This window comes from Pleurodeles waltl, chromosome 9, assembly GCF_031143425.1.
Source record: "Pleurodeles waltl isolate 20211129_DDA chromosome 9, aPleWal1.hap1.20221129, whole genome shotgun sequence".
Lineage (NCBI taxonomy): Eukaryota > Metazoa > Chordata > Amphibia > Caudata > Salamandridae > Pleurodeles > Pleurodeles waltl.
The window spans coordinates 230877496-230904054 of record NC_090448.1 but is presented as its reverse complement, the minus strand read 5'-3'; the positions used below and the strand labels follow the sequence as shown (position 1 = coordinate 230904054).

Sequence of the window (26559 nt, the reverse complement as noted above, 5' to 3'; positions counted from 1 at the left end):
TCACCTCCTTCCTCACCGACCAGACCCAGAGAGTCCGCCTTCCACCCTTCCACTCCAACACTACCAAGATCACCTGCGGAGTCCCCCAAGGGTCCTCCCTCAGCCCCACACTCTTCAACATCTACATGATCTCCCTAGCCAACATCCTCCGAGCACACGGAATCACTATCCTCTCCTACGCAGATGACAACCAACTCATCCTCTCCCTCACCCGCAACCCCACCACCGCCAAAACCAACCTACATGCCGCTCTCCTAGACACCGCCAACTGGATGACCACTAACCACCTCAAGCTCAAATCAAACAAAACCGAGATCATCATCTTCGGCCAAAACAAAAACTCCTGGTGGCCCACCGCCCTAGGCCCCGCACCCACCCCCGCAACCCACGCACGCAACCTCAGCATCACCCTCGACCCCTCCCTCTCCATGACACAGCAAATCAATGCTCTAACCTCCTCCTGCTTCCACACACGCCGCACTCTAAAAAAATCCTTCAAATGGATCCCCCAGAAACCAGAAAGACAGTCACCCACGCACTCATCAGCAGCAGACTGGACTACGGTAACGCCCTCTACGCCGGCACCACATTCAAACTCAAACGCAAACTCCAAAGAATCCAGAACACAGCCACGCGCCTCGTCCTTGGCCTCCCCTGCCACGAACGAATCTCACCACACCTGAAATACCTTCACTGGCTCCCCATAGACAAGAGAATCACATTCAAGATCCTCATCCACGCACATAAATCACTCCACAACACCGGCCCAACCTACCTCAATGAAAGAGTAAACTTCCACACTCCCACACGCAACCTCCGATCAGCCGACCTTGCCCTAGCCACAGTCCCCCGCATCCAGCGCACCACCACAGGAGGCAGGTCTTTCTCCTACCTCACCCCCAAAACCTGGAATTTCCTCCCCACCGACCTTCGCAAAACCAAAGACCTACTGGTCTTCAGAAAGAACCGCAAAACATGGCTGTTCGACCAGTGACACTCCCTGACCCCCCCCCCCAGCACGCTCTACAAATTTTTTGATTGATTGTACCTACTAGCTGCTGGGAGAAGAGGTGCATCTATATCACTGAATTCATGATGTAAGTTCAGTGTGCTATATTCTCCTGTATAGCTTCTAGATACAAGTATACAATAGGTGGAATTCTATTTAAAAAAGTTCTAATTTTCTTATTGTGTATGTCTCTGCGGGCCGTTACCAAGTACATAAAGTTCCAAACCTACTTACTCAATGCATTGTTAGAGCAGAGAACAACTGGATTCCGAAGTAGGTTTTTGTGCGGGTGCCAGTTCCCGGCCTCCCCATGAGGTATGGGAGGAGAGGAATCGGTGTCACCCTCCTGCGCCACTAATCGGCGTATCCTGTCAGCTGTGGGTCTGCTCCAGCGCTTACTGAGAAATGCAACCCTGGCTGACAAGTGGCTTTGACAGAGACATTCTCAGTGCGGAGCTGACTCTCCCTTGTGCATGCGGGAGAGTGCATCTTGGGGCAATAGAGGGAGCGAAGGCTTGAAGGGTAGTAGAATGCCATGTACTATGTTTTGGGTAGCGGAAGATTGAGATGTAAAGACATTGCTGAGAATTGTCTTGGATAGTGGCAGAGCCCTCGCAGATTTTTTTAGATTTATGTTGGGATTGGGGGAGCGATGTAGACTTGCGTAGGATAGTGCACAAACAGTCCCATGAATGTTTTTGAATCTTTGAATGTTAGAGGAGTTAAGGGTCCTGCTGAGGGCTATGGTGAAGGTTGGCAAGACGCTAGTCTGTTTTTTTCAGATTCGGGTGAAGAGGGTCCTGCCAAGAGTGGTGAAATGGTTGAAAGGACACCTGGTACTTTAACAGGGAGGCTAGGAGAGGTTAGGTCATATTGAGTATAGCTTCTTTACCCCTGTGCTGCTGCTATGAGCAGGAGAAGAGGATCTGTGAGGTCCTAATACTCCATAAAGCTGTAGGTGGGGGTTCTCTACCTCAGGGGGTTTGAAGTCATATCATAGATAACCTGAGCGTCGATCCTGTCTGCCAGATATCACTTAAAAATCCTCAGAGAAAGACAACCTGGTTGACACTTACCAATCTATACTTCTGGCTATTAAAGTTTTATTCTGACATCACTACTCAAGCCTAATAAACCAATAATGCCATTACTACTCTGCTGTTATATGTTATTATAAATGAGTTGTAACATCACAGTGCCTACTTTTGGAGCAGGCTGCTCTCCAAACAACGGAATGGAAAGCTTGTTTTTAAGTTTTCTTTGTCCAGGAAAATTCACACTAAATAGCTAATAAGGAGATGTTGATATCAGTATTTACTTTATTTCACTGCTGGAGTTTATTGCAGGAAGGTAGCAGTCTGCATGTTGATGTTACACATTCATAACTGCAGCCATTTTTTAAAGTAACATATAAAATTTATTCAGATATATTTTACAAACAATTACAAGCTGCCTATTGTTTATTTTCACAGTGAAGATTGAACATTGATCATAGGTTTCAGACTATAATATTTCCTTCACAAGAAGAGGCATGAGACAAATGCATTTAAGAGAGGGCTGGGGGGAAGGTGAATTTGTTGCTAGATACTGCAACAGACTAAATACCCCATACATCACAGGATAATGATACTGCACTTCACTTTGGAATGTTTTGGTTCTTTGAAGAACCTTCTCTATTTGGTGAAAATTAGCTCTTAATGACTTTAAGTATCTTTTTCATCGTAAGTAGATTATACTTCAACTGCTTACGCTTAGTGATATAGCGCTGATGCCTTACAGTACAGGGCTAAAATACCGTCACTGCTATGAGAGCAAGCAACAATACAACACCGAAGATTTTCAGCAGGAATTTTGGTCTCTTTGCTTCCTTAGCTGAACCTACATTTTGATCTTCCTGTTCTAAAAATAAATAAAAAACTTGTTTCTGTTTCCAGGGTGAATTGGAGCAAAAGAATGAACAAGGGATCCTTGGCAAGCATGCTTATTCTGTGACAGGCATGAGCCAGGTAAGTGCAGTTTCCTTACTTTACAGCTCATGGGCCACAAAAATTGTGAATGTAAAGGATATGCCTCACAAATTCTTTGGCTATGTAACTCATGCTTTTCGTACCTGAGTTTCACATAGATACATTCATATCTAATATAAAATATGCATAACAATAGGCAGTGTTTATCTATATGGTGCATGTAAAATCTTTGGCAGGCATAAATGGCTAACAACTTGTGTTTGTTAAATATTCCAATCATGCAACAAAAATGTTCGATGTGAGTATGCGTTAGCACATAATATGTTATCTTAGTGACAGTAAAGATTGTATGTAGTTATGTGGTATTTGTATATTGCAACCCTAGTCAAAAGGTAGCCGAGTACTGTACTGGGTCAAAGGCAAGACTGAAGTCACAAGTTGATTGACGGGGGAACCTAGGTTCTAAAAGCTGAGATTGTCTGTAGTGTTGTTTAAGGGAAACGTGTAAGCATGTGTTCATAAGTTATTCTAAAACAGCAGTGATTGACTTAAATGCTTGTGTTTGTGGTGTATGTTCAGTGCGGGTAGTCATGTCAGCGCTTCTGAGGAAAAAAGTGTGTTGGGTCTGAGAAAGTAGAGTGCGTTGAGTTCCTCCCTATTTTGGGCAGTGGCTGGGGAATTAATGAACAACATATAGGGGGTCATTACAACCCTGGCGGACGGTGTTAAACGTGCGGTAATACCGCAAACAGGCCGGCAGACAAAAAAAGGGAATTATGACCGTGGCGGAAACCGCCAACAAAGACAGACACTTTAACACTCCGACCGCCACGGCGGTACAGACAAGCAGCGCGGCGGTCACAGCCAACAGACAGGCGGAAGACAATGTACCGCCCATAGTATCACAACCCGCCAATCCGCCACCTTTTCCGGGGCGGATTCACCGTGGATAAAAACACGTCGGAAACAGTTTCTGCAACAGGAAAACGCTCACCTTAACACATCCCACGAGGAAGGAGGACACCATGGAGCCGGAATTACAAATCCTACCTGCCCTTCTCTTCCTACTCATCTACGAAGACCAGCGCCGGCGGAGGCAAAGACAACGGTGAGTACTGCACCTACGACATAGGGGAGGGGGGAGGCAAAAGTCAGGGGGACACACACGCAACACCCCCACCCCCACCCTTGCATATTACAACACACACACCAATGCATTTACAAACATCACAGTAACAACCCACAACCCCCCCGGAATAATGCAAAGACAAAACGAAATCAGTTCACACATTGTAATGCATCAATATACATGTGTCAATTATATACAGATATATATAAACTCATACAAAGGTATATACAGTATGAGAAGTAGTGCAGATATGCACATCTCAATGTCCGTGCACCACTAGGCCAAAAATGCATGGGCGAGGCCCACACAAGATACCTGTCCACAAACGGAGAGAACACTGCCGGGGCATCAGATAGAAAAACAACAGGCACCTCAGGGGGAAGGGAAGAGGGGGGCACCTCAGCCGGATTACAGCACCACGCCACATCCACGACTGTTCCATCCTGGGGAGTGCAAAGCCACAGTCTCACAAGTCTCTACAGTGGGTGGTTTGCCCACTGTTCCATCCTGGGGAGTGCAAAGCCACAGTCTCATAAGTCTCTACAGTGGGTGGTTTGCCCACTGTTCCATCCTGGGGAGTGCAAAGCCACAGTCTCACAAGTCTCTACAGTGGGTGGGTTGCCCACTGTTCCATCCTGGGGAGTGCAAAGCCACAGTCTCACAAGTACATAACAGCCTCCACTGGTTCTGGAGGGGGACTGGTGCCCAGAGTGCTTCATCCTGTGAAGGACTGAGGTAGTGGATGCATGTCTCCACTGGTTCTGGAGGGGGACTGGTGCCCAGAGTGCTTCATCCTGGGAAGGACTGAGGTAGTGGATGAATGTCTCCACTGGTTCTGGAGGAGTGGACTGGTGCCCAGAGTGTTTCATCCTGTGAAGGACTGAGGCAGTGGATGGATCTCTCCACTGGTTCTGGAGGGGGAATGATGCCCAGACTTGATTAGTCTCCCCGTGACAGTTCCTGTCCCGTCACAGTCCCAGCTGCACATGGGATAACGATGCTTGATGTGGCGGTCTTTTCCTTCTTCTGCAGTGCATGCCCTGTTCAGCGGTGCTTGCCCTGTTCAGCGGTGCATTGCCATGGCGGTCTCTGGACTGTTCAGCGGTGCTTTGCCATGGCGGTCTCTGGACTGTTCAGCGGTGCTTGCCCTGTTCAGCGGTGCATTGCCATGGCGGTCTCTGGACTGTTCAGCGGTGCATTGCCATGGCGGTCTCTGGACTGTTCAGCGGTGCTTTGCCATGGCGGTCTCTGGACTGTTCAGCGGTGCTTGCCCTGTTCAACGGTGCATGCCCTGTTCAGTGGTGATTCGCCATGGCGGTCTCTGGACTGTTCAGCGGTGCTTGCCCTGTTCAGTGGTGCATGCCCTGTTCAGCGGTGATTCGCCATGGCGGTCTCTGGACTGTTCAGCGGTGCTTTGCCATGGCGGTCTCTGGACTGTTCAGCAGTGCTTGCCCTGTTCAGCGGTGCATGCCCTGTTCAGCGGTGATTCGCCATGGCGGTCTCTGGACTGTTCAGCGGTGCTTTGCCATGGCGGTCTCAGGACTGTTCAGCGGTGCTTTGCTATGGCGGTCTCTGGACTGTTCAGCGGTGCTTGCCCTGTTCAGCGGTGTCTGGACTGTTCAGCGGTGCTTTGCCATGGCGGGCTCTGGACTGGGCATTGGTGTGTGGCATGACGGTCCCTCATTGCCCAGCGGGGCTGTGGCTGCCGGGGCCCTCCTGGGCAATGCCTATGGCGGTGGTCTCATGACCAGTGACAATACTTGTGCCCTCCTGGGCAATGACTCAGGCGGTGGTCTCCTGACCAGTGAGGATACTTGTGCTCTCCTGGGCAATGCCTATGGCGGTGGTCTCATGACCAGTGATGATACTTGTGCCCTCCTGGGCAATGCCTATGGCGGTGGTCTCCTGACCAGTGACAATACTTGTGCCCTCCTGGGCAATGACTCTGGCGGTGGACTCCTGACCAGTGACGATACTTGTGCCCTCCTGGGCAATGACTCTGGCGGTTGTCTCCTGACCAGTGACGATACTTGTGCCCTCCTGGGCAATGACTCTGGCGGTGGTCTCCTGACCAGTGACGATACTTGTGCCCTCCTGGGCAATGACTCTGGCGGTGGTCTCATGACCAGTGACGATACTTGTGCCCTCCTGGGCAATGCCTATGGCGGTGGTCTCCTGACCAGTGACGATACTTGTGCCCTCCTGGGCAATGCCTCTGGCGGTGGTCTCCTGACCAGTGACGATACTTGTGCCCTCCTGGGCAATGACTCTGGCGGTGGTCTCCTGACCAGTGACGATACTTGGGCCCTCCTGGGCAATGACTCTGGCGGTGGTCTCCTGACCAGTGACGATACTTGGGCCCTCCTGGGCAATGACTCTGGCGGTGGTCTCCTGACCAGTGACGATACTTGGGCCCTCCTGGGCAATGCCTATGGTGGTGGTCTCCTGACCAGTGACGAGACTTGTGCCCTCCTGGGCAATGACTCTGGCGGTGGTCTCCTGACCAGTGACGATACTTGGGCCCTCCTGGGCAATGCCTATGGCGGTGGTCTCCTGACCAGTGACGATACTTGGGCCCTCCTGGGCAATGACTCTGGCGGCGGTCTCCTGACCAGTGACGATACTTGGGCCCTCCTGGGCAAAGACTCTGGCGGTGGTCTCCTGACCAGTGACGACGGTGCTGGCGGTGGCGTCCCGGCCGCTGGGAAGGATGCAGCCCTTCTCCGCCGTGATGCTCACACCAGGCTGTGCAGACTTCTTCTGGCCCTTCCCCACCTTTGGAGGAGTCACAACTGACTCTGCAATCCCCCTGGGACCCCTGTGAGTTGTTTTGCCTCCAGGAGTCTTCAGCCGGTCCCGTCGGCCACTTTCCAACTTCAGAGCCTTTACAGGGGGTGGACTGGCAGTGCCTTGGCTCCGTGTCACACTGCCTGCCCTGGTGGCCGGTGCACTCCACACACCTTGAACACACACCACTGGTACTGGAGGCTTTTTGGCTGAGGCGCTACGACGGGTCTGATGAATTGGAGGGGTGGGGGCAAAAAGGTCAACTTTGCAGAGGGACAGTTTCTGACGAACACTGGGATGGGTAGCTGGAGGGGGTCTGGGAGTGGAGGAAGAGGAGGTGGTTGTAGTAGGTGTCACTTTAGGTGTTTTGGGTGCAGGTGCAGGTACTGGAGGCTGTCGTGAGGTGGATGGATGTTGGGTGTGTGAGTGCCCGTGTTTGTGCACTTTGGGGGGGGGCGTCACAGAAACACTGGGATAGGACACAGGGGACGTGTAAATGGGAGTGGGGGTGGTGAGTCCAGGTGAGCAGGGTGTGGTGCTGGGTGTTCTGGTGCGAGTCCTAGTGCCTGTAGATGTAGTGCATGCAGGTGAGAGTGTAGACGACACTGGGAGGGAGGAGGGAGACGATGAGGAGGGGGACACAGTGGAGGCAGTGGATGTTGCTGTGTCTGTATGTGTGTGATGCTTGTGTGAGTGCCTGTGGGATGTGTGGTGCCTATGTTTGCCTGAGCTACTTTTGTGTGTTGAGGTGTGTGCATGCTGGTCTGATGGTGTGCTTGGGATGGGCTGGGGTACAGGGGATTGGGTCTGGGTGGAGGAAGTTGGAGGGGGGAGGCTAGACACAGGGACAATGGCTGCCATCAGTGCTGAGGCCAGAGATTGCAGGGTTCGCTAAAGGGCAGCCTGACCAGAATGAATGCCCTCCAGGAATGCATTACCGTGTTGCAACTGCCTTTCTACACCCTGGATGGCATTCACAATGGTAGACTGCCCAACAGTGAGTGACCTGAGGAGGTCAATGGCCCCCTCAGTGAGGGCAGCAGGGGTGACTGGGGCAGGGCCTGAGTTGCCTGGGGCGAAGGTGATGCCCACCCTCCTGGGTGAGCGGGCACGGGGCGAACGCTGAGGGGCTGCTGGGAGGGTGGTGCTGGTAGGGGAGGTGGGGGCTGTACCTGTAGAAGTGGGGGGCACAGATGGTGCCGCCACCAGAAGGGAGCTCCCATCGGCGGACGAGTCCGTGTCGCTGGTTGGTGATCCGGTGGCCGACGTGAAGCTCCCCTCGCCCTCCGTCCCACTGGTGCATTCTGAGTCCATGGTGTGGCCCTCCAAGGCCATGTGGGATGCGTCTGATGATGCTGATGCACAAAAGAACAGGGAGAGCACAAAAAAGGGGGGGGGGACGACAGAAGAAAGACAGGTTGAGTGCATGGCATACCGCTACCGTTGGCGGACAATACAGACACAGCAGCCCCCTGCACTACGCCGTGCTCCTGGCCTCTACAGATGCAATTCCTGGGATCTGGACTACATGGCTATGGTGGACATCTGCACACATGGATGCCACAGGGGCTTGTATACCTGTACTTGGCACTCTACTGCGGTGGGGTGGAGTGCCACATGGCCTGCATTACGGGGGGTCCTAGCCTATGGAAGTCACCCTGGCCTAGGGAAACCCACAGCCCTCCTCCCACACCTAAACCCCTCAACTGCGCGCAAAGTCCCCAGAATGATAGTGTACTCACCCCCTTGTGTGTGCTGTGATGCCCTCAAGCGCCCATCCAACTCCGGGTAGGCCACCGCCAGGATCCGGAACATCAGGGGTGTCATGGTGCGACGGGCACCCCTCCCACGTTGGGAGGCCATCCCCAGCTGAGCCTCCGCCGACTTCTTGCTACAGCGGCGAATGTCCTCCCATCTTTTCCGGCAGTGGGTGCCCCGTCTCTGGTAGGCCCCCAGGGTCCGGACTTCCTTGGCGATGGCACGCCAAATGTCCTTCTTCTGGGGGGCGCTGACCTACATGACATGCACAAGGGAAGAAGAGAAGTCATTACCAACTGCACCGTCGATGTAAGTGTCCCCCCTCCCTACCCTTGCCATGTGGCACATGCATTCACTTGCATTCATGTTCCCTGAACTCTGCCCCCTTCCCTCTTACAACCAGCCCTCTCCACCCAGGCCTAGTCCATACAACGTGCTCCCTGTGTACTTACCTGTTGGTCTGGAGGACCGTAGAGTAGCGTGTACTGGGGGAGGACCCCGTCTACTAGTTTCTCCAACTCCTGAGCAGTGAAGGCAGGGGCCCTATCCCCAGACACAGCAGCCATCGTCGCTTCCAGACCGAGGTCACAGCAGCACTTGCAGTGTAGGTCCTCTCCTGTCGAAGGTCAGGTATCGAGTGTTTGAATAGATTGAAAATGGCGGTGACGTCCGCGGCGGCATGTATCATCAACTCCGGCGCACTTGTTCATTGGCTCCATACAGCAATATTTCCAGTGACACACAGGTGAGAACATTTTCATTTTTACCATTACATTCACTGTCACACGTCTTCCTCTATCCTGTGTGTAATTTCATAGCATTATTTGGTAACTGAGTTGTACCTTTCCATTACGGTTTCACAGGTGTGGTTACCAACGTGTGTTATATGCTTGCATCCTTCAAGGACTTGTGATGTGTGACATAGGTATGTTGGCTTTACAACTAGACACGCATTTTGACACTGTCATTGATAATACATTTTACCAAATCACAGACTGACTCCAGATTTTTTTGTGGTTCAAGGGTATTTATTGAAGTGCTCAAAAATGGAGGGGGGTTGTACAATGGTGATGGGGGACGGTGGAGGAATGTCCATGGCAGAGTCCAGTCCATTGGTCACACAGGTGCACCTTCCATATGGGCAAAGGAAGTGGAGCTGGGGCAGTTAAAGTATGGACAGGGTAACAAAGTGGGACAGTGGGAGGACAATCAGGGTGGTCTCATTTCCTGGCGGGGGTCTTGCCATCTTGCTCTGTCCTGTTCCTGGATCTCAGGGACCGCTTGCGTGGTGGTTGTCCGTCTGCAGGGGGTGGGGTGGTGGTCCTGTGGTGGGGCGTCCTGTCCACTAGCACCGGCGGAGGTGGTGGGCAATGCTAGTGTCAGGGGCCCCTTGGAGTGCCACGGTGTCCCTCAAGGTCTGCTGTATGTCCTTCAGCACCCCTACGATGGTGCCCAGGGCGGAGCTGATGGTCCTGAGCTCCTCCCTGAACCCCAAATACTGTTCCTTCTGCAGGCGCTGTGTGTCCTGAAACTTGGCCAGGATCGTTGCCATCGTCTCCTAGGAGTGGTGGTATGCTCCCATGATGGAGGATAGGGCCTCGTGGAGAGTGGGTTCCCTTGGCCTGTCCGCCCCCTGTCGCACAGCAGCCCTCCCAGTTCCCCTATGTTCCTGTGCCTCCGTCCCCTGGATCGTGTGCCCACTACCACTGCCCCCAGGTCCCTGTTGTTGTTGGGGTGGTGGGTTATCCTGGGTTCCCTGTAGTGGTGGACACACCGCTGATTGACGTGTCCTGGGTAGGGAGGTATGGGCCCGCTGGGTGGGTGCTGTGCTGGTGTTACCAGAGGGTGGAAGGTCAGTGTTGGGCTGTGCCTGTGCAAGGGGAACCGACTGTCCTGAGGCCCACGATGGTCCGGGCTGGTCATCAGGATCCAGTAGGGCAGAGCTGCTATCATCACTGTGGGCCTCTTCTGTGGGCGGAGTGGAGTTGTCTGGACCCTCCGGTGTGGTGACAGTCCTTCGTGATCCTGCAGGGCATAAGTGCATGATTATTGCATGTGTGTGTGTCATGGTGTGCAATGGGTGGCTCACCGTGTACACCAGTGCAAGCATTCCTGTGGGGGGGGTGTTCTGGGTATGTGCAGTGAGCATGCTTTGGTGATGGGTGTCCATGCTTTGTTATGTCATGCAGAGCTTGGTGTTGGGATGTGTAGTTTGTGTTATTAGTACATTAGTGAGGAGTTGGAGTGATATGGGAGGGTGTGAGGGTGGGGGTGTGTGATAGCATGCAGGTAGGGTGGGGGATATGATAGTTAAGATTTGACTTACCAGTGTCCATTCCTCCACCGACTCCTCCGAGGCCCTCTGGATGCATGATGGTCAAGACTTGATCCTCCCATGTTGTTAGTTGTGGGGGAGGAGGTGGGGGTCCGCCGCCAGTCCGCTGAACCGCGATGTTGTGCCTGGAGACCGCTGAACGCACCTTCCCCCGTAGGTCGTTCCACCTCTTCCTGATGTCCTCCCGATTTCTTGGATGCTGTCCCACAGCGTTGACCCTGTCCACGATTCTGCGCTATAGCTCCATCTTCCTGGCTATGGATGTGTGCTGCACCTGTGAGCCAAATAGCTGTGGCTCTACCCATAGGATTTCCTCCACCATGACCCTGAGCTCCTCCTCGGAAAACCGGGGGTGTCTTTGGCGTGACATGGGGTGGTGTAGGTGATGTGTGGGGTGGTGTATGTGTTGATGAGTGTGGTGATGTGAAGTGGTGTGTGGTGTTTTGTGCGTGGATGTTGTGTGGGTGATGGTGTTGTGTGCCTCTCTGTGGTGGGGTTGTCTATTCTGTGCTCTCTCTCTGGCCTTCGTCTCTATTTTTTGGTCGTAGGGGTTTGTGGGTGATGTGGGTGTGTGTTTTATATTATAATGGGTGTGTGGGAGTGTTGTTTGTATGTGTATCAGGTGTGTGTATTTGGAATTGTCCAATGTGGCGGTGTTTTGGAGATGTGTGTATTTTGAGCGCGGCGGTGTGTACCGCCAATGGAATACCGCGGCTGAAAGACCGCCGCGTGGATTCGTGGGTCGTGATAGCATGGGCGTGTTTCTGTTGGCGTGGAGGTGGAGGTTTTGTTTTCGCCAGTTTAACACTGACCTTTGTTGTGGCGGACTTGTGTGGGTGTCTGAATTTCGGCGGATTCCGAGATGTGGGCCATAATAGCTGTGGCGGGATTCCACGGTCGCGGCGGTGTATTGGCGGTCTTCTGCACGGCGGTAAGCGCCTTTTACCGCCAATGTTGTAATGACCCCCATAGTCTTTGTGCCCTGCTGAATGGATAAAAGTGATAGTAAGGAGCAATGGAAGGGACACTGTCGAGGATCAAGGACCAATGGAAACTTGTCACTCTAGTTGGTTGATGTCTCTGTGGGATCAAGACCAAAAAAGTGCTCACCTGCTTTCTGCTGAGGTTACGCTTACCAGCCTCCGATGCCCCTCCCTATTTTGTACAGGTTAAGATTGGCATTTCAGAAGGACCAGCTCGAATGCCTGACCAAGAAGCACAAAACTGTGAACATGAGGTCATAAATTCCTCTGCGGAATTGAATTTGTATAAACTGGATATAACAATTCCAGATGCAGGGCAAAAACATAGCTAAGAGCAGTAGTGGAGAGGCTGCTTTCCCAGAAGGATAGGGGGCTCTGATGGTGGAGAAAGGATTACCAGAAGAAACAGAAGTTATTAATGAAACAGGATAAAGTTTGGAGAAAAGCAGTACGCTGAGTTTCTCTTCTCGTGCCAAAACACCTTTCCCGATTAGGATCCACCTATTTTTCCTTCTGAAAGAGAATGCCTTCATTGAAATATTCATGCAGCTAGTCTGGTACACCCTTATGAACTTCACAGACCTTACATCTGGTTCCGTTGTCTATGCTTCACTCTTGGAAAGGCTTATCTGAATAAACAGCAACCCAACAGCAACCTCTGTTCGACAGTTAAGGAAAAGCAGAGTTTAGAAAGTGAATTTAAAATAACCTTCCATTGCTACTCATTTATCTAAAAATATCAAAAGGTGAAATCTTTAATGAAAGTCGGCGTTTTGGAAAAAGAGCTTGAGTATGAGTGCAGATAACCACCAGAAAACTCAATCTGCCCTCTTACATTCAAGAGTTTAAGAAACATCCAGTATAAAAAGTCTTCCTGACTACGAAAATGTATGGTGGGCAAAGGATCAGGTTTTCAGCTGTTGCATCATTCATCTGATTCCAATGCATATGGTGGCTTATCAGGAAAGAATAATTTGAAATGGCAGAGGAGCTTAGGTGTACATTTGGACACACACCCTTGACAAATGTTTGACTATAAGAAGGTGCCCCCTCCTGCCTTCCAAGTAGCCCGATTTCCCTGTTCTCAGGAAGTTACCTGTGGCTCAGGATCACTCCTAAGTGAGTACATTAGTATGTTTATTGTGTTTGTTCTTTTCTGCCTACTATACGTTTTTCATATTGTAGTTTATGGTAGGGTGAGCAGAGTTAGGGATAGCATAGTCCTGAAGAAGACCAAACCCATAGAGGCTTAATTTCTTGGCTTGAAATATGTTAACTAAAAGGATTATGGAATAATTAATAATCCATGCCATCCTCCTATATATTTTTTAATATTATCAGAGGCAGGTCAGATCATTTATTTCTTGGGTGAATCTCTGAATAATATTAACTCTGTTTCATCTAGGATCCATTTTATTATCTCCTGTTAAATTTATAAGAGCTCCCAATGTTGATAGTGCCCATCCAGACAAAACAAATGTTCTGAAAGTGTAGAAAACCATATTATGAAGCGTGCCATGATAAGTAGGTGAAGGTTCTATATCCAAAATAAGGGTTATTTTGTTAGGAGACTGGCCACACTGATCTGTTAATCTGTTAATATTCCAGTTTGCTTCGCTTTACTTGTGTTGTTTTGATTTGTCAGTTAAAATCCTGATGTAAGGGATCACATCTACAGACATTCCATAGAACTCTCTTCTAGACATCATCTTAAATTAATCCTAAAGGAAGTACACTTTAAAAGTAACATTCAGATTGCTTAGGCGTAGGCTCAGGCTACCAAATCAGCGAGGATGTGCATTTCTTCAATGAAAAGAATGGGATCTCAGCATAGTAGGTGGTGGGGAGGAGAAGCGGATTACTTCCCGGGAAGAGCTTGTCTGAGTAGACCGTAGCCAACATGAAAACTGATTTAAGCTCTTAGAGAGAAAATATAGAGACAAGAACCACTCAAGGAGGTCAAACATACTTATAGTGAGTTAATCTGAAGGACTGAAGAACATGGGTACTAGCTGCCAGCTGATGGAGACTGTTAGAAATGGGGTCTCTAGTTGGCAGTGCAAGTAGAGACCCTCACTCTAGTCAGGGTAAGGGACATACACAGCTCAGGTAACCCCTGCTCTCACCCCCATGGTAGCTTGGCACAAGCAGTCAGGCATACACCAATGTGTAAAGTATTTGTACCAACACACAGAGTAACACTGTGAAAATACTCCAAAAGGACTCCACACCAGTTTAGAATAGTAGCCAATATTTATCTAAATCAAACAAGACCAAAACAACAAAAATCCAACATACACAAGCAAAGATATGAATTTTTAAAGTAAAATGAATCTTAAGCCATAGAAATCAATGGATGCGTTGTTTTAGCACAAAGTAGCTGGTATGCATCAAAAATAAAGCTGCACAGGTGAGCGTGCTTCGGAAAGGCAAGCAATGTGTTGATTCCTTATTCACAAGTGAGGCCGTGCGCGGATTCTTTCTCCCCCGGGCAAGCAATGTGTCGATTCTTTCCTCGCAGGGAAGAGATGTGTTGATCTCCAGACAAGCAGCCTCAGGTCTGTGTGGTGATGTTGCAAGTTTTGATGCATAGGGACGATGCGAGGAAAATCCGGACGCACAGCAGCCATGAATCTGCACTGAGCTGGCGATGCATCGATTTTACTGCTGGTTCATCAATTTTTTATCTGCAGTGCAGGCGCTGCGTCAATGTTTCTGCCGCTTGGCTCCTGTGCGTGGGTTTTCACCTTGGGTTCACCAGCTTCTCCTTTCAAGGTCCCAGGGACTGGATGTGGCACCCTTTGGCAGGGTAGGTGTCTCACCAAGAGAGCCCAAGTGCTGACAGTTGAAGTATTTTATGGCCCGAGACTTCAGAACAGGGGGCAAGTTCCGTCCAAACCCTTAGAGAATCTTCACAAGCAGGTTACACAGCAAAGACTAGTCTTTGTCCTCTTTAAGGCAGAAGCAGTAACTGCAGGCCAACCCAGCAAAGCACACACACCAAAGGGGCAGTACTCCTCCAGCTCTTCAGCTTTTCTCCTTGAAAGAGGTTCCTTTTGATTCAGAAGAAGTCTAAAAGTCTGGGGTTATGGGTCCACAACTTATTCTCATTTCTGCCTTTGAAGTAGGCAAACTTCAAATTAAAGTCTCTGTTGTTTGACAAGACCCTGCCTTGCCTAGGCCTGGCCCCAGACAGACAACAGGGGGTTGGAGACTGCAATGTGTTAGGACAGGCACAGCCCTTTCAGGTGTAAGTGTCAGCTCCTCCCTCCCCACTCTAGCCCAGGAGATTCATCAGGATATGCCGGATACTCCTCAGCTCCCTTTGTGTCACTGTCTAGAGAGAATTCACAAACAGCCCAACTGTCAAGCTGAACCAGATGTTCAGGGAGGCAGAGACACAGAATGATTAAGCAAGAAAATGCCCACTTACTAAAAGTGGCATTTTCAAACAGACAATCTAAAAACCAAGATGTATTTTTAAATTGTGAGTCCAGAGACCCCAAATTCCACATCTCTATCTGCTCCTAATGGGACACTGCGCTTAAAATACATTTATAGGCAGGCCCCATGTTAACCTATGGGAGCGATAGGCCTTGCAATAGTAGAAACCAAATGTGGCACTATTTCACCATCAGGACATGTAAAACACACCAGTAAATGTTGCACCTTTGAAATACACTGCACCTTGCCCCCAAGGGGCTACCTAGGGCCTACGTTAGGTGTGACTTACACGTAGTAAAAGGAAAGGTTTGGGCCTGGCAAGTGGGTACACTACACACAGATACTGCGTGGCATGTCTGAGACATGTTTACAGGGCTACTCATGTGGGTGGCATAACCAGTGTTGCAGGCCCACTAGCAGCATTTGATTTACTGGCCCTGGGCACCTCTAGTGCACTTTACTAGGGACTTACTAGTAAATCAAATATGGCAGTCATGGATAAACGAATCACTAATACGATTTTGACAGACAGCATATGCATGTTAGCACTGGTTGGCCATGGTAAAGTGTCCAGAGTCCGAAAGCCAACAAAAACTGGTCAGAAAAATAGGAGGAAGGTGGCAAAAGGTTTGCGGATGACGCTGCAAAAATGGCCTGGTCCGAAAGAGACATTAATAGTTAGGTATCTACCCTTCTACAAAGGCATCAACTGGGAGAACTGAAGGACTCTCTGCAAGATGCGTTTAGTAATGTAAGAGCATATTAGGTCCCTTTTATCTACACCAAAAGTCGACGATGGCTGCCAGTACTGTTGAATACTTACAAGATGCCAAATAAAGCACACCATCACTCCCTGTGGATAATCATTTTCTGTATTCTCACTTATGAGATAGACAAAAGGAGAAAAGGAGTGCAGCAACTGCTTCTCAAATTTAAGCAACTTGGAGTCAGAACCTTCATGACCATTATTTGTAATATTAGAGTCAATTCCATGGGGGTCTATAAGGTTTAGAGATATTTTATTGCCTTACAGTTTCTAAAAACAATCATCACTTCGGAACCCTGTAGCTAATAGGAATTTAGGAAGCTTTTTTTGATAGAGAGAATACACCTGAAAAATGTATACAGTGTCCTGCAAAAAAGAATAATTAGAGCCTGATTTCAATTTTTACCAACAGGTTACTCCATCACAAACATCATGGATATCCCATCTGCCTTATTACACGTGCATTATATTCTACGTCACTTGTAAAAACGCAAATGGTATATCTGTCACACTTGTTATAGAGTACCAGCCCACCAAACTCTAAATCAAGCCCGTAGTCTTTATTGTCCATAGGGTGAATTTTGACGTGGGTGAACATTTTGTGTATGAATGATAAATATATGATGGGATGGTGGAGTTTGTGGTAGCTGATGAGTTCCCAGCAGACTCTGGCCTCTCTGCTGAATGCCTTTCGCACCCCCTTATGTGAATATTTTTTCCAAGAGGTAAAAATAGTGAATATGGAATCAGCAGTACTATTTTGAGGTTGAAAAGGGTGGTGGGCAGGGCAAAGGGTAAGCTGTTAAATTAAAGGGTGGGCAAGTGCTATATACCAAGGTACATCTGGAAGGATTTGAAGTCTAAAAGCAGCATGAGGGATAAGTAAGGATGGCTTTACAATCTTGTGCTATTATAATGGATGGACTAAACGTCCTATAGGTAAATGTGAATGGTTTGTCCATAAAACAAAATTGTATTCAGTTTCTGATTCTCTTTGAAGAGGACAAGGCTGCTGTAGTTATGTTGCAAGGAATCTATGTTTGCTCTGTTTGTCACAAAGAGCTGGAATGTCATGCCTGAGTCTGAATGGTAGTCTACTTTAATACAACAGCACCCATTGTAGGGTGGCTTGTATTATTAGTCAAAACCAAGGCGTTGTAGTGAAGAGGACTTCACATAGTTTAGCAGATAGATTTTCCAAGCGAGATATGGGGTCTGGGAGCTCACAGTTGAAAATGAGAATGCCCTTCTACTTCACTGCCATGACCCAGAACCCCCACGAAAGGTCATATTAGAATTATTTACCTCACCTACATCTTATTTAATTGAAGAGATTTTTATGTAACAATGGGTCAGTTTTGCACTGTTACATCTGATAATGCACTACATAAGAGAGAGGATAGCATAGGAGACCGATAAGTTTTTGGTTGTATTGGGACCTCCTTTTTATGGATAGGTCTTATCATGGCTCCCTTCCAATTCTCTGGAAAACGGCAGAAATCAAGAATTTTACCCAATGTATCATTGAAAAATGTAGTCCACCAATCAATATTGTTTTTTATTATTATAGCTGGGAGATTGTCTGGGCCGGCCGCTTTAGTTAATTTAAGTGCTACAATAGTTTCTTTTATTTTTTGTGGGGCAAAAGCTAATCTCATATTCTCACCCATCTTCCTGATGACACCATATCCTTCCTCATTATCGATACCATCATATACGGAAGACAGATATTTATACAATTCCTCTTCTCCAACCAAACACCGCATAGTTTCTGATACTTTCTCCTCCCTTACCAACTGCCAAGAGCCCCTAATATTCTTTGTGCTTATCACTTCGATCATTATGTCCCAATTTTTGCCAATATATTCCTGTTTCTTCTGTCTTATGAGTGTTTTATAACTGTGTTTTGCCTGACAGAGCTGCACTTCTGTGTCGATAGTGGGTCTTATCCTAAATTCCCTTTCTAATCTTCGAATCTTTTGCTTTTTACACCTGCATTCCCAATTAAACCATACTTTACTATTATTAATCTTATGTGGTTCTCCCTTCATCTTTCCCACTTGCTGTTTTTAAAATTTTGTTTTTAGGCAGTCCACCATTAACGCAATACCCCTATTATAACCTTTTTAACACATCTCTTGGATCTTTCTCCATTGTAAGGTTTGGATAATTGACTATCAATTCATTAAGTGCTTCTAGACTACTTTCTGTCAGACGGGTCGTTATTCTATGAGGGTACTCAACTAGCACTTTCGATGCCTTTTCTCTCAGATTTTTATCAGTTGGTCGTATTGTTAATCGAAGTGGCCAATGATCACTACCCTCTATATGCTCAACTTCAAAGTTCCGCACTTCTCCAAAGGACCAAGCATTTACAAAAGAATAATCAAGGAGGCAAATCTGGTTGCCTGTTCGAAAAGTCTGTTTTGCCAGGCGATCCTTCTTCATACAACCATTTAGACAGAACATACCTTGGGATCCTAAGGTTCTTACTAAAGATAAATCATGTGGAGAACATTCTACTTTTGGGAAGATGCTATTTGGAATTTGTGCAACAACCAGTAGCTCCTTATACAGTTTATCAATACTATTGGGATTGAGTTTGTGATTAAAATCTCCCAACATTAGGGTCAAGTATCCTGGTTTACCAATACTTAATAATTCCAGATCTTCCTCAAACAGACCCAGCTGAATGTCATAATCATACATATTCCCTGGTTGTATATATACATTAATTATTATTAACCGTACAGCTCCTCCAATTGTATTATAGAGATCCACCTGGCCTGCCAATAGCCAACGGCATTTAGTTTTTATCTCTATAAATGTATTCGCTATTCTTGTTGAGGCTAAGGTTATTAGGCCCCCTATATGCGATGGGCTACCTAACCCTTGCTGTGTTGCTCCCCTGAAGAGTCTCATGAAACCATCTACTGGATCAGGTTCGTCACAGAACCAAGTTTCCTGGAAACACATTATATCATACTTTCCAAACTCTCCTTTAAATAAGTCTTGTTTTAAATGCTTTTTATAACCTCCCATATTCCAGGAGAGAATCAAATGGCTGTGCGACGGGCTTAACTAATATTCCACAACACTCAATTTGCCCCTCCTATAATTATCACGAGGGTTTACAAGGGGCTCAGGGCAATTTCTCCACTGTGGGTCATTATTTTCAGTAACAACAGTTACACTTAAACTGCCATTATTTCTATCCATGCACCTTCTTAGATTGTTATTGTATAACAAATAACACTGCACTTGGTTAGGGAACAGACCTGCATGATACGTAAGGACCCTCCCATCTTGAGTCTCACACCCTAACTCTCTTTGTTGTACTAGTCTTATACCCTCCTTCCCTAACTCCGCATCTGCTTGCAGTACCAGACATCTAATGCATTCAGAAAGGAAGAGTGCTTTAGTCACCTCTTCCCCTTCCGTGCTTAATATAAATCATATTTGCTTTTTATCTTCTGACTCAATTTCACATAGACTTGGACACTGGGCCATAGCTTCTAGAAGTCCGGTACGATTCAGAGGTTTTAACTTTCTACGTCTTTTCCTCCCAATCTCTCTTCCCCATGGTGCTAGATAGATCCACCTACATTTACTTCAGCTAGGGCTCTCCCACTCCCTCTTTTCCTCTGGACCTTTAGGTTCCATTACTTCCATCTCTACAGCAGTTCTATGAGTAACTTCCTTTCTTTTTCCTTGCTGGCTAACTTCTCTGTATGGTACAATAGGTACTTTTTGTAACGTGGCACCTTGCTCTAGGGCTGCTACTTCCCACCCTTGTCCTCGGTCTGTCCTTGGGGTATTGGCTTGGGCTATCTTTCCCTCGCTCCCTACAGAAGTTTTCCTCCCAACGTTTCTTTGTTTACTTTGCTTCCTACATTTCCTACATTGGAGTTTATAGTGACAACTATTGAACCCATAACCCTTTCTCCCCCTTCTACGATCCCTCTTTATCACCAGCATTGGTTGTTTGGAGACATATACCGACGGTTGATCTAATGTCTGTATTTTATCTTTTTCCCCACCTTCATTACTGAGTTCCTGGGTATCATGGGTATCTGTTTCTTGGTCTCTTTTTTCTAGCACAGGACGTACTAGGGTTGGCATACTGCTATTAATACATTTTAATTCCGCTGTTATCTCTTGTAATTGATTTTATGTACATTCTTCAGACTGTTGTTGCCTGCAAAGTCTTCTGCATTAGGAACATTACCTCTAGTGGTGACTCAGCTGGTACAGTATCACAGTCATACATTGCTGGAGAAAAAGCAAAGCAGCCTTACACATCTCCTGATGTATGGTAGATAATAGTTACAAAAATACAAAATACATCAAGGTCTGGGATGATTGCTCATCACATGGGCAAATGCATGTTTGCAAAAGAGTATTGCCCTAGCGGAAAACATAGCAACCACCTAATTGTACCTAGTCTAAATTGGGGCAATAAAGTTCACTCAAATACATTCTGCACAGAGTAGAATGGGATTCAAACCCAGGAGACAACTGTATCATGCAATAATCTCTCACTGCTGGGTTTACCACCTCCACAGCCTCCCTAGTATGCTGCCTGTGCTTAATACAGCAGTCCTGGACCCAGTCTTTATCTTTTTTAATGCTAGTATCTGGGTTCCCAAACAAGTATCCATAACCCAACCCTTTGGTGGTATCTCTAACATACTTCAACCATGGGATATTATTGCAAGAGAGGCAATCTCTTGTGACAGCCCAATTTAACTCAGCTTCCTTGTTCACCCAAGTTGAGCATCAGAACCAGGGGAGCAGCAGTAACAAAATCTTTAACATACTTCAAACCTAGTTCCTGGTGCAGAGACAAATGTGGTGTGGAAGGGGGAAATCTCAACAAGCGCAGACAGAATCTATTCTCCTCCACCTGGATCATCCCCATGTCTATACATCCCCAGATCGCCATACCATATGTCACATTTGGGAGGCATTTTCTTTGATAGATTACCAAGATTGGGGCAACCGTTTTTCTACAAATAGAGGTAGCGCGAGAGAAGTCAGTTCCAATAGCATGAGAAAAATGAATCGATCTACTTCGAAGGTAAGAAGAAAAGGTACAAGCATCATCAAAATCCAGGCCAAGATACGGAAAGCAGCTCACCCTGTACAATTTTCTTCCTCCTATCCATAAATTACTGGTTTTAGTATTTTTGGGGCCACACACCATTGTAAATGTGTTTGTAAAGTTGGTCTCCAAATCGAGCCCCTTCATAAATGTGACAAAACTTGAATTAGGGTCTTTAGGCTGTTAGCCGTCCTAGCCAGAAGTACTGCGTTATCCACTTATAATAAAGAGGGCACTGCCATATCCCCAACCTGAGATACATCCACCCCGGCGGCCACCAATGTCCATTCCAATTCGTTGATATAAACTAAAAATAAAATGGTGCCAGTACACAATCTTGGCATACTCCTCGTTTAACTTTGAAGGGTGGCGTACACTCCCCTGTCCCTTGCATTCCAAATATGACAGAGGCGAGACTACCCTGATAGAGGAGTCTTAGAAGGGAGAACAAGCCAGCCTCAAGGACTACAGCATCAAGAGTATCCCATAATTTGGACCTATTGTCACAATCAAAAGCAGTCAATACATCCATAAATGCAAGGTGGATAGAGGTGTCCTTTGCATATTTATATTTAGCCACTATGAGATGTTAATTAAGGCACTGTTTGATTGTCCCAAGACCCTTCCTTCACCCATATTGTACCTGATAAAGAATATTACTTCTATTTAGCCAAGAAAGCAGAAGTTCCATAGTAACTGAACCAATTATTTTAGACATTGAATCAAGCAGAGAAATTGAGCGACAGCACCTTGAAACATGGGCATTACCTTTTTTAAAGATTGAAACAATAATTGACAATCACCAAGAATACGAGACCCCCACCTGAAAGACAGATTTGAATACACTAGTGATCTTTGGAGACCAGAATCCAGGGTCCTCTTTAAACAGGTCAAGAGGGACTCCATCTGGACCCAGAGCCTTCGTATAAGGGCTACAATAAATAGCCTTAAGAACTTCATCCTTACTAAAGGAGAGGGTGCCAAATGATAGGCAGTCCACCTCTGCCTCTTCCGAGTACTCCACGTTAGGGGAATAGACAGCAGAGTAGTGCTCTGTCTATGCATCAGGGGTGTGAACAGTAGCCATGTCTGGGGATGGGGCAGGATATAAACCTGACTCAACTGCCTTCCAGAACACCTGGGGGTCTTTGTTCTTGCAAGCAAAAACGATAGCCTCCCATTTCGCATTCTTAACTGAAGATTTCCTTTTTTTCAGTGCCAAGGCATATGCCTTCCTATAGGCTAAGATAATGCTCTGATCTCTAGGGGATTGTTTTAAAGCCCTACACAGGCTGTCACTTGCCACACTACAATCTTTATTGAACCAGAATTTCTCATTTGGAAGGACCCTACCCATACTAATCAACATACTTTTGATACAATATAAGTTTGTTAACAGGTCTAACACAGTCATAGGGGATAAGACATCCTGAGTACAGACATCCACCAAGGCCATACTACTACTAACAACCAGATTCATAATTAGTTTCATATCCGCAGAGCGGGAAACCAACCTGCGCCTGGCATCCTTGGTGGTTAGCCCCTGGCTACTCCCAGCCGTTACATGCGTCCCCTAGCATCCATAGTACCATGATTAGTTTCCATTGTAATGGGGTCAAGAATTGCAGGTTATCAAGAGGGTAGAGTACCCAACTTGTCATTGAAATCACTAGCCAAAATAAGTTTTAAAGGTCTACCAGCCTGCTTCTCCTTCTAAGCTAGAGATCCAATCAATAAAAACAATCCCAGGAAGTTAGAATTATCCTTGGTTGAAAAGTCATTATTATAGAAATTCACCATGTAGACCTTAAGTTTACTTCCCCAGCAGAGATGAAAAGCCTGGACCACAGCTAACTCAGACGCAATAGGTAGAATTGAACAGCCGATATTAATTTTAACCTGGGCCGCCAGGCTTTCTTTAGCACAGCCCACATGGGAGGGCAAAGCAGGGAGACTAAAACTCAAATACCCATCAAATGCAACTTCATTAACCCCCCCCCCCCCAAGGTTTCCTGCATGAACACAATATCATAATCTCTAATAATGGATTGCCACCCCATAATTTGGATTTTCGGAGCCAAACCAGCAACATTCTAGCTAGAACTTTATGTTTGAGCTACTCTCATCCACTGGAGCACCAGGCGCATCTAGGTTTAGGCCTTCCCAAGGCAACAAGAAAGTTTCTAAATCAGAATCTGCATACATCAGGCCAGATGAAGCCAATAGCGGAAGAGAGGTCATTTAAGGCTCTTTAGAATTCACCCCAGAGGTAACATAGCCACGATCCCAACATCACGGCCACTCTCCCTGCCTGAATATCAATCATTTTCTTCCAGGCCTGTAATGGCTGCAAACCTATTATAGAGGGGAAGTAACCTGTTATGGGGAGAACACTATATATGTGGCCTAATAGATGATTGGTTAGAGACAGTGTTCACAGTAGGCCCAGCTATAGCTGGGGCCAAATGCCTATAAAAAAGCCCAGTCATAAGATCCTTATCGGGCTTATTTAGCCAAACCAGCTCTAGCTAATGCCAAGACTTCGCTGGCAACCCGTGAGTTGCGAACATTGATTACTATAGTATCTCCAGAGAATTGCTTACCCATGCAGCCATTGCCCCCACCTACCTTGCAAACAAAATTCCATCATAAAAGTCCCATTGTCCATTCACATTACAGGGAGTGCAGAATTATTAGGCAAATGAGTATTTTGACCACATCATCCTCTTTATGCATGTTGTCTTACTCCAAGCTGTATAGGCTCGAAAGCCTACTACCAATTAAGCATATTAGGTGATGTGCATCTCTGTAATGAGAAGGGGTGTGGTCTAATGACATCAACACCCTATATCAGGTGTGCATAATTATTAGGCAACTTCCTTTCCTTTGGCAAAATGGGTCAAAAGAAGGACTTGACAGGCTCAGAAAAGTCAAAAATAGTGAGATATCTTGCAGAGGGATGCAGCACTCTTAAAATTGCAAAGCTTCTGAAGCGTGATCATCGAACAATCAAGCGTTTCATTCAAAATAGTCAACAGGGTCGCAAGAAGCGTGTGGAAAAACCAAGGCGCAAAATAACTGCCCATGAACTGAGAAAAGTCAAGCGTGCAGCTGCCACGATGCCACTTGCCACCAGTTTGGCCATATTTCAGAGCTGCAACATCACTGGAGTGCCCAAAAGCACAAGGTGTGCAATACTCAGAGACATGGCCAAGGTAAGAAAGGCTGAAAGACGACCACCACTGAACAAGACACACAAGCTGAAACGTCAAGACTGGGCCAAGAAATATCTCAAGACTGATTTTTCTAAGGTTTTATGGACTGATGAAATGAGAGTGAGTCTTGATGGGCCAGATGGATGGGCCCGTGGCTGGATTGGTAAAGGGCAGAGAGCTCCAGTCCGACTCAGACGCCAGCAAGGTGGAGGTGGAGTACTGGTTTGGGCTGGTATCATCAAAGATGAGCTTGTGGGGCCTTTTCGGGTTGAGGATGGAGTCAAGCTCAACTCCCAGTCCTACTGCCAGTTCCTGGAAGACACCTTCTTCAAGCAGTGGTACAGGAAGAAGTCTGCATCCTTCAAGAAAAACATGATTTTCATGCAGGACAATGCTCCATCACACGCGTCCAAGTACTCCACAGCGTGGCTGGCAAGAAAGGGTATAAAAGAAGGAAATCTAATGACATGGCCTCCTTGTTCACCTGATCTGAACCCCATTGAGAACCTGTGGTCCATCATCAAATGTGAGATTTACAAGGAGGGAAAACAGTACACCTCTCTGAACAGTGTCTGGGAGGCTGTGGTTGCTGCTGCACGCAATGTTGGTGGTGAACAGATCAAAACACTGACAGAATCCATGGATGGCAGGCTTTTGAGTGTCCTTGCAAAGAAAGGTGGCTATATTGGTCACTGATTTGTTTTTGTTTTGTTTTTGAATGTCAGAAATGTATATTTGTGAATGTTGAGATGTTATATTGGTTTCACTGGTAATAATAAATAATTGAAATGGGTATATATTTTTTTTTGTTAAGTTGCCTAATAATTATGCACAGTAATAGTCACCTGCACACACAGATATCCCCCTAACATAGCTAAAACTAAAAACAAACTAAAAACTACTTCCAAAAATATTCAGCTTTGATATTAATGAGTTTTTTGGGTTCATTGAGAACATGGTTGTTGTTCAATAATAAAATTAATCCTCAAAAATACAACTTGCCTAATAATTCTGCACTCCCTGTAGTGTTTAGCCAGTGAATTAATTTGTTCATAAGGGCCCTGGTAGATTCTGGACGATCTGCAGGCAGGTTTGGTACATTGGCTAGCACAATAAAATAGAGACAAAATGCTGGGGGAGGTCAATCACAGGGCGAGGGTTTGCACTAAGGCAATTACTTTTATCCTGAATTTTGGAAGAGACAAAAGATGACAAAGGATCCCATTCACCATCCCGGTCATCAGCCTTCCTTGGTGGTAGAGACAAACCTCCTCCTGTGCCCGTTACTGAGGATTGGTTATTATCATCAACTCTGTCGCCCATGTTACTAGCCAAATGTTGCACAGCCAAGCATGATTTGCCTTTTCACGTTCCATATTTATTAGTTTATACTGCGTATGGAATTTTGCCCCTCTTCTTTCTTATCATACTACTCATTTTTCAGGTCAAACTAAGTGCCCAGCATACTTCAATTTTCTGTGGTGTTAGGCTGTTATGTGCCTTTTGAATGACCCTCCCTTTTTCAATGACTGTAAACTGCTGATGTAAGAATTTTCTTTAGATTAAGGGGTTATCTTGAATGCTTAAAACTTTTACTATAAAGGGGTATTAATATCAAGGCAGTTAGGTTAGGTTATGTAGACTACAGACATAAATCTGATAATGGACTCATTGAGGGTGCACATACAGTGTTGTCCTGTGTTGTTACCGTTGCTGCAAGAGGCATACAGTGACTCACATATGCCACTTTGAATGGATGCTTCTCATCCACATTCTACCGTGTCTGGCTCTTCTTCTGAGGCCGCATTCCCGGCAATGATGTCTTCTGAATGGGCTGATAGCGACCCTGTTGGTTCCTTGGAACTTGCTATTCAAGCCTCTGTGGATCTGTCGTCTGCAGATGTGAATTCCTTTCTGGATCTCAATCACTGTATAGGCATGGTACATGCTTCAGGGATACAGCCCCTCACTTCAGGTGTCTCATAGATTCTAATAAATTGGTTTTTTTTTGTTTTAAATGTTGTTGTATTTCGTTTTTATAAGTATGTGTGGTGTTTCATTG

General features: G+C 46.8%; 1 protein-coding gene across 2 annotated transcripts in view; it reads left to right on the top strand.

Annotated features, from left to right (window-relative positions):
* The window catches only part of LOC138259114 (calpain-1 catalytic subunit-like), a 201272-nt gene that overhangs the window by 92062 nt on the left and 82651 nt on the right, over positions 1–26559 (top strand). For both annotated transcript variants that reach the window (XM_069206610.1, XM_069206609.1), the window contains one exon: positions 2944–3015. In XM_069206610.1, coding sequence (XP_069062711.1) covers positions 2944–3015 — 72 coding nt within the window. The remainder of the gene's footprint in view (positions 1–2943; positions 3016–26559) is intronic.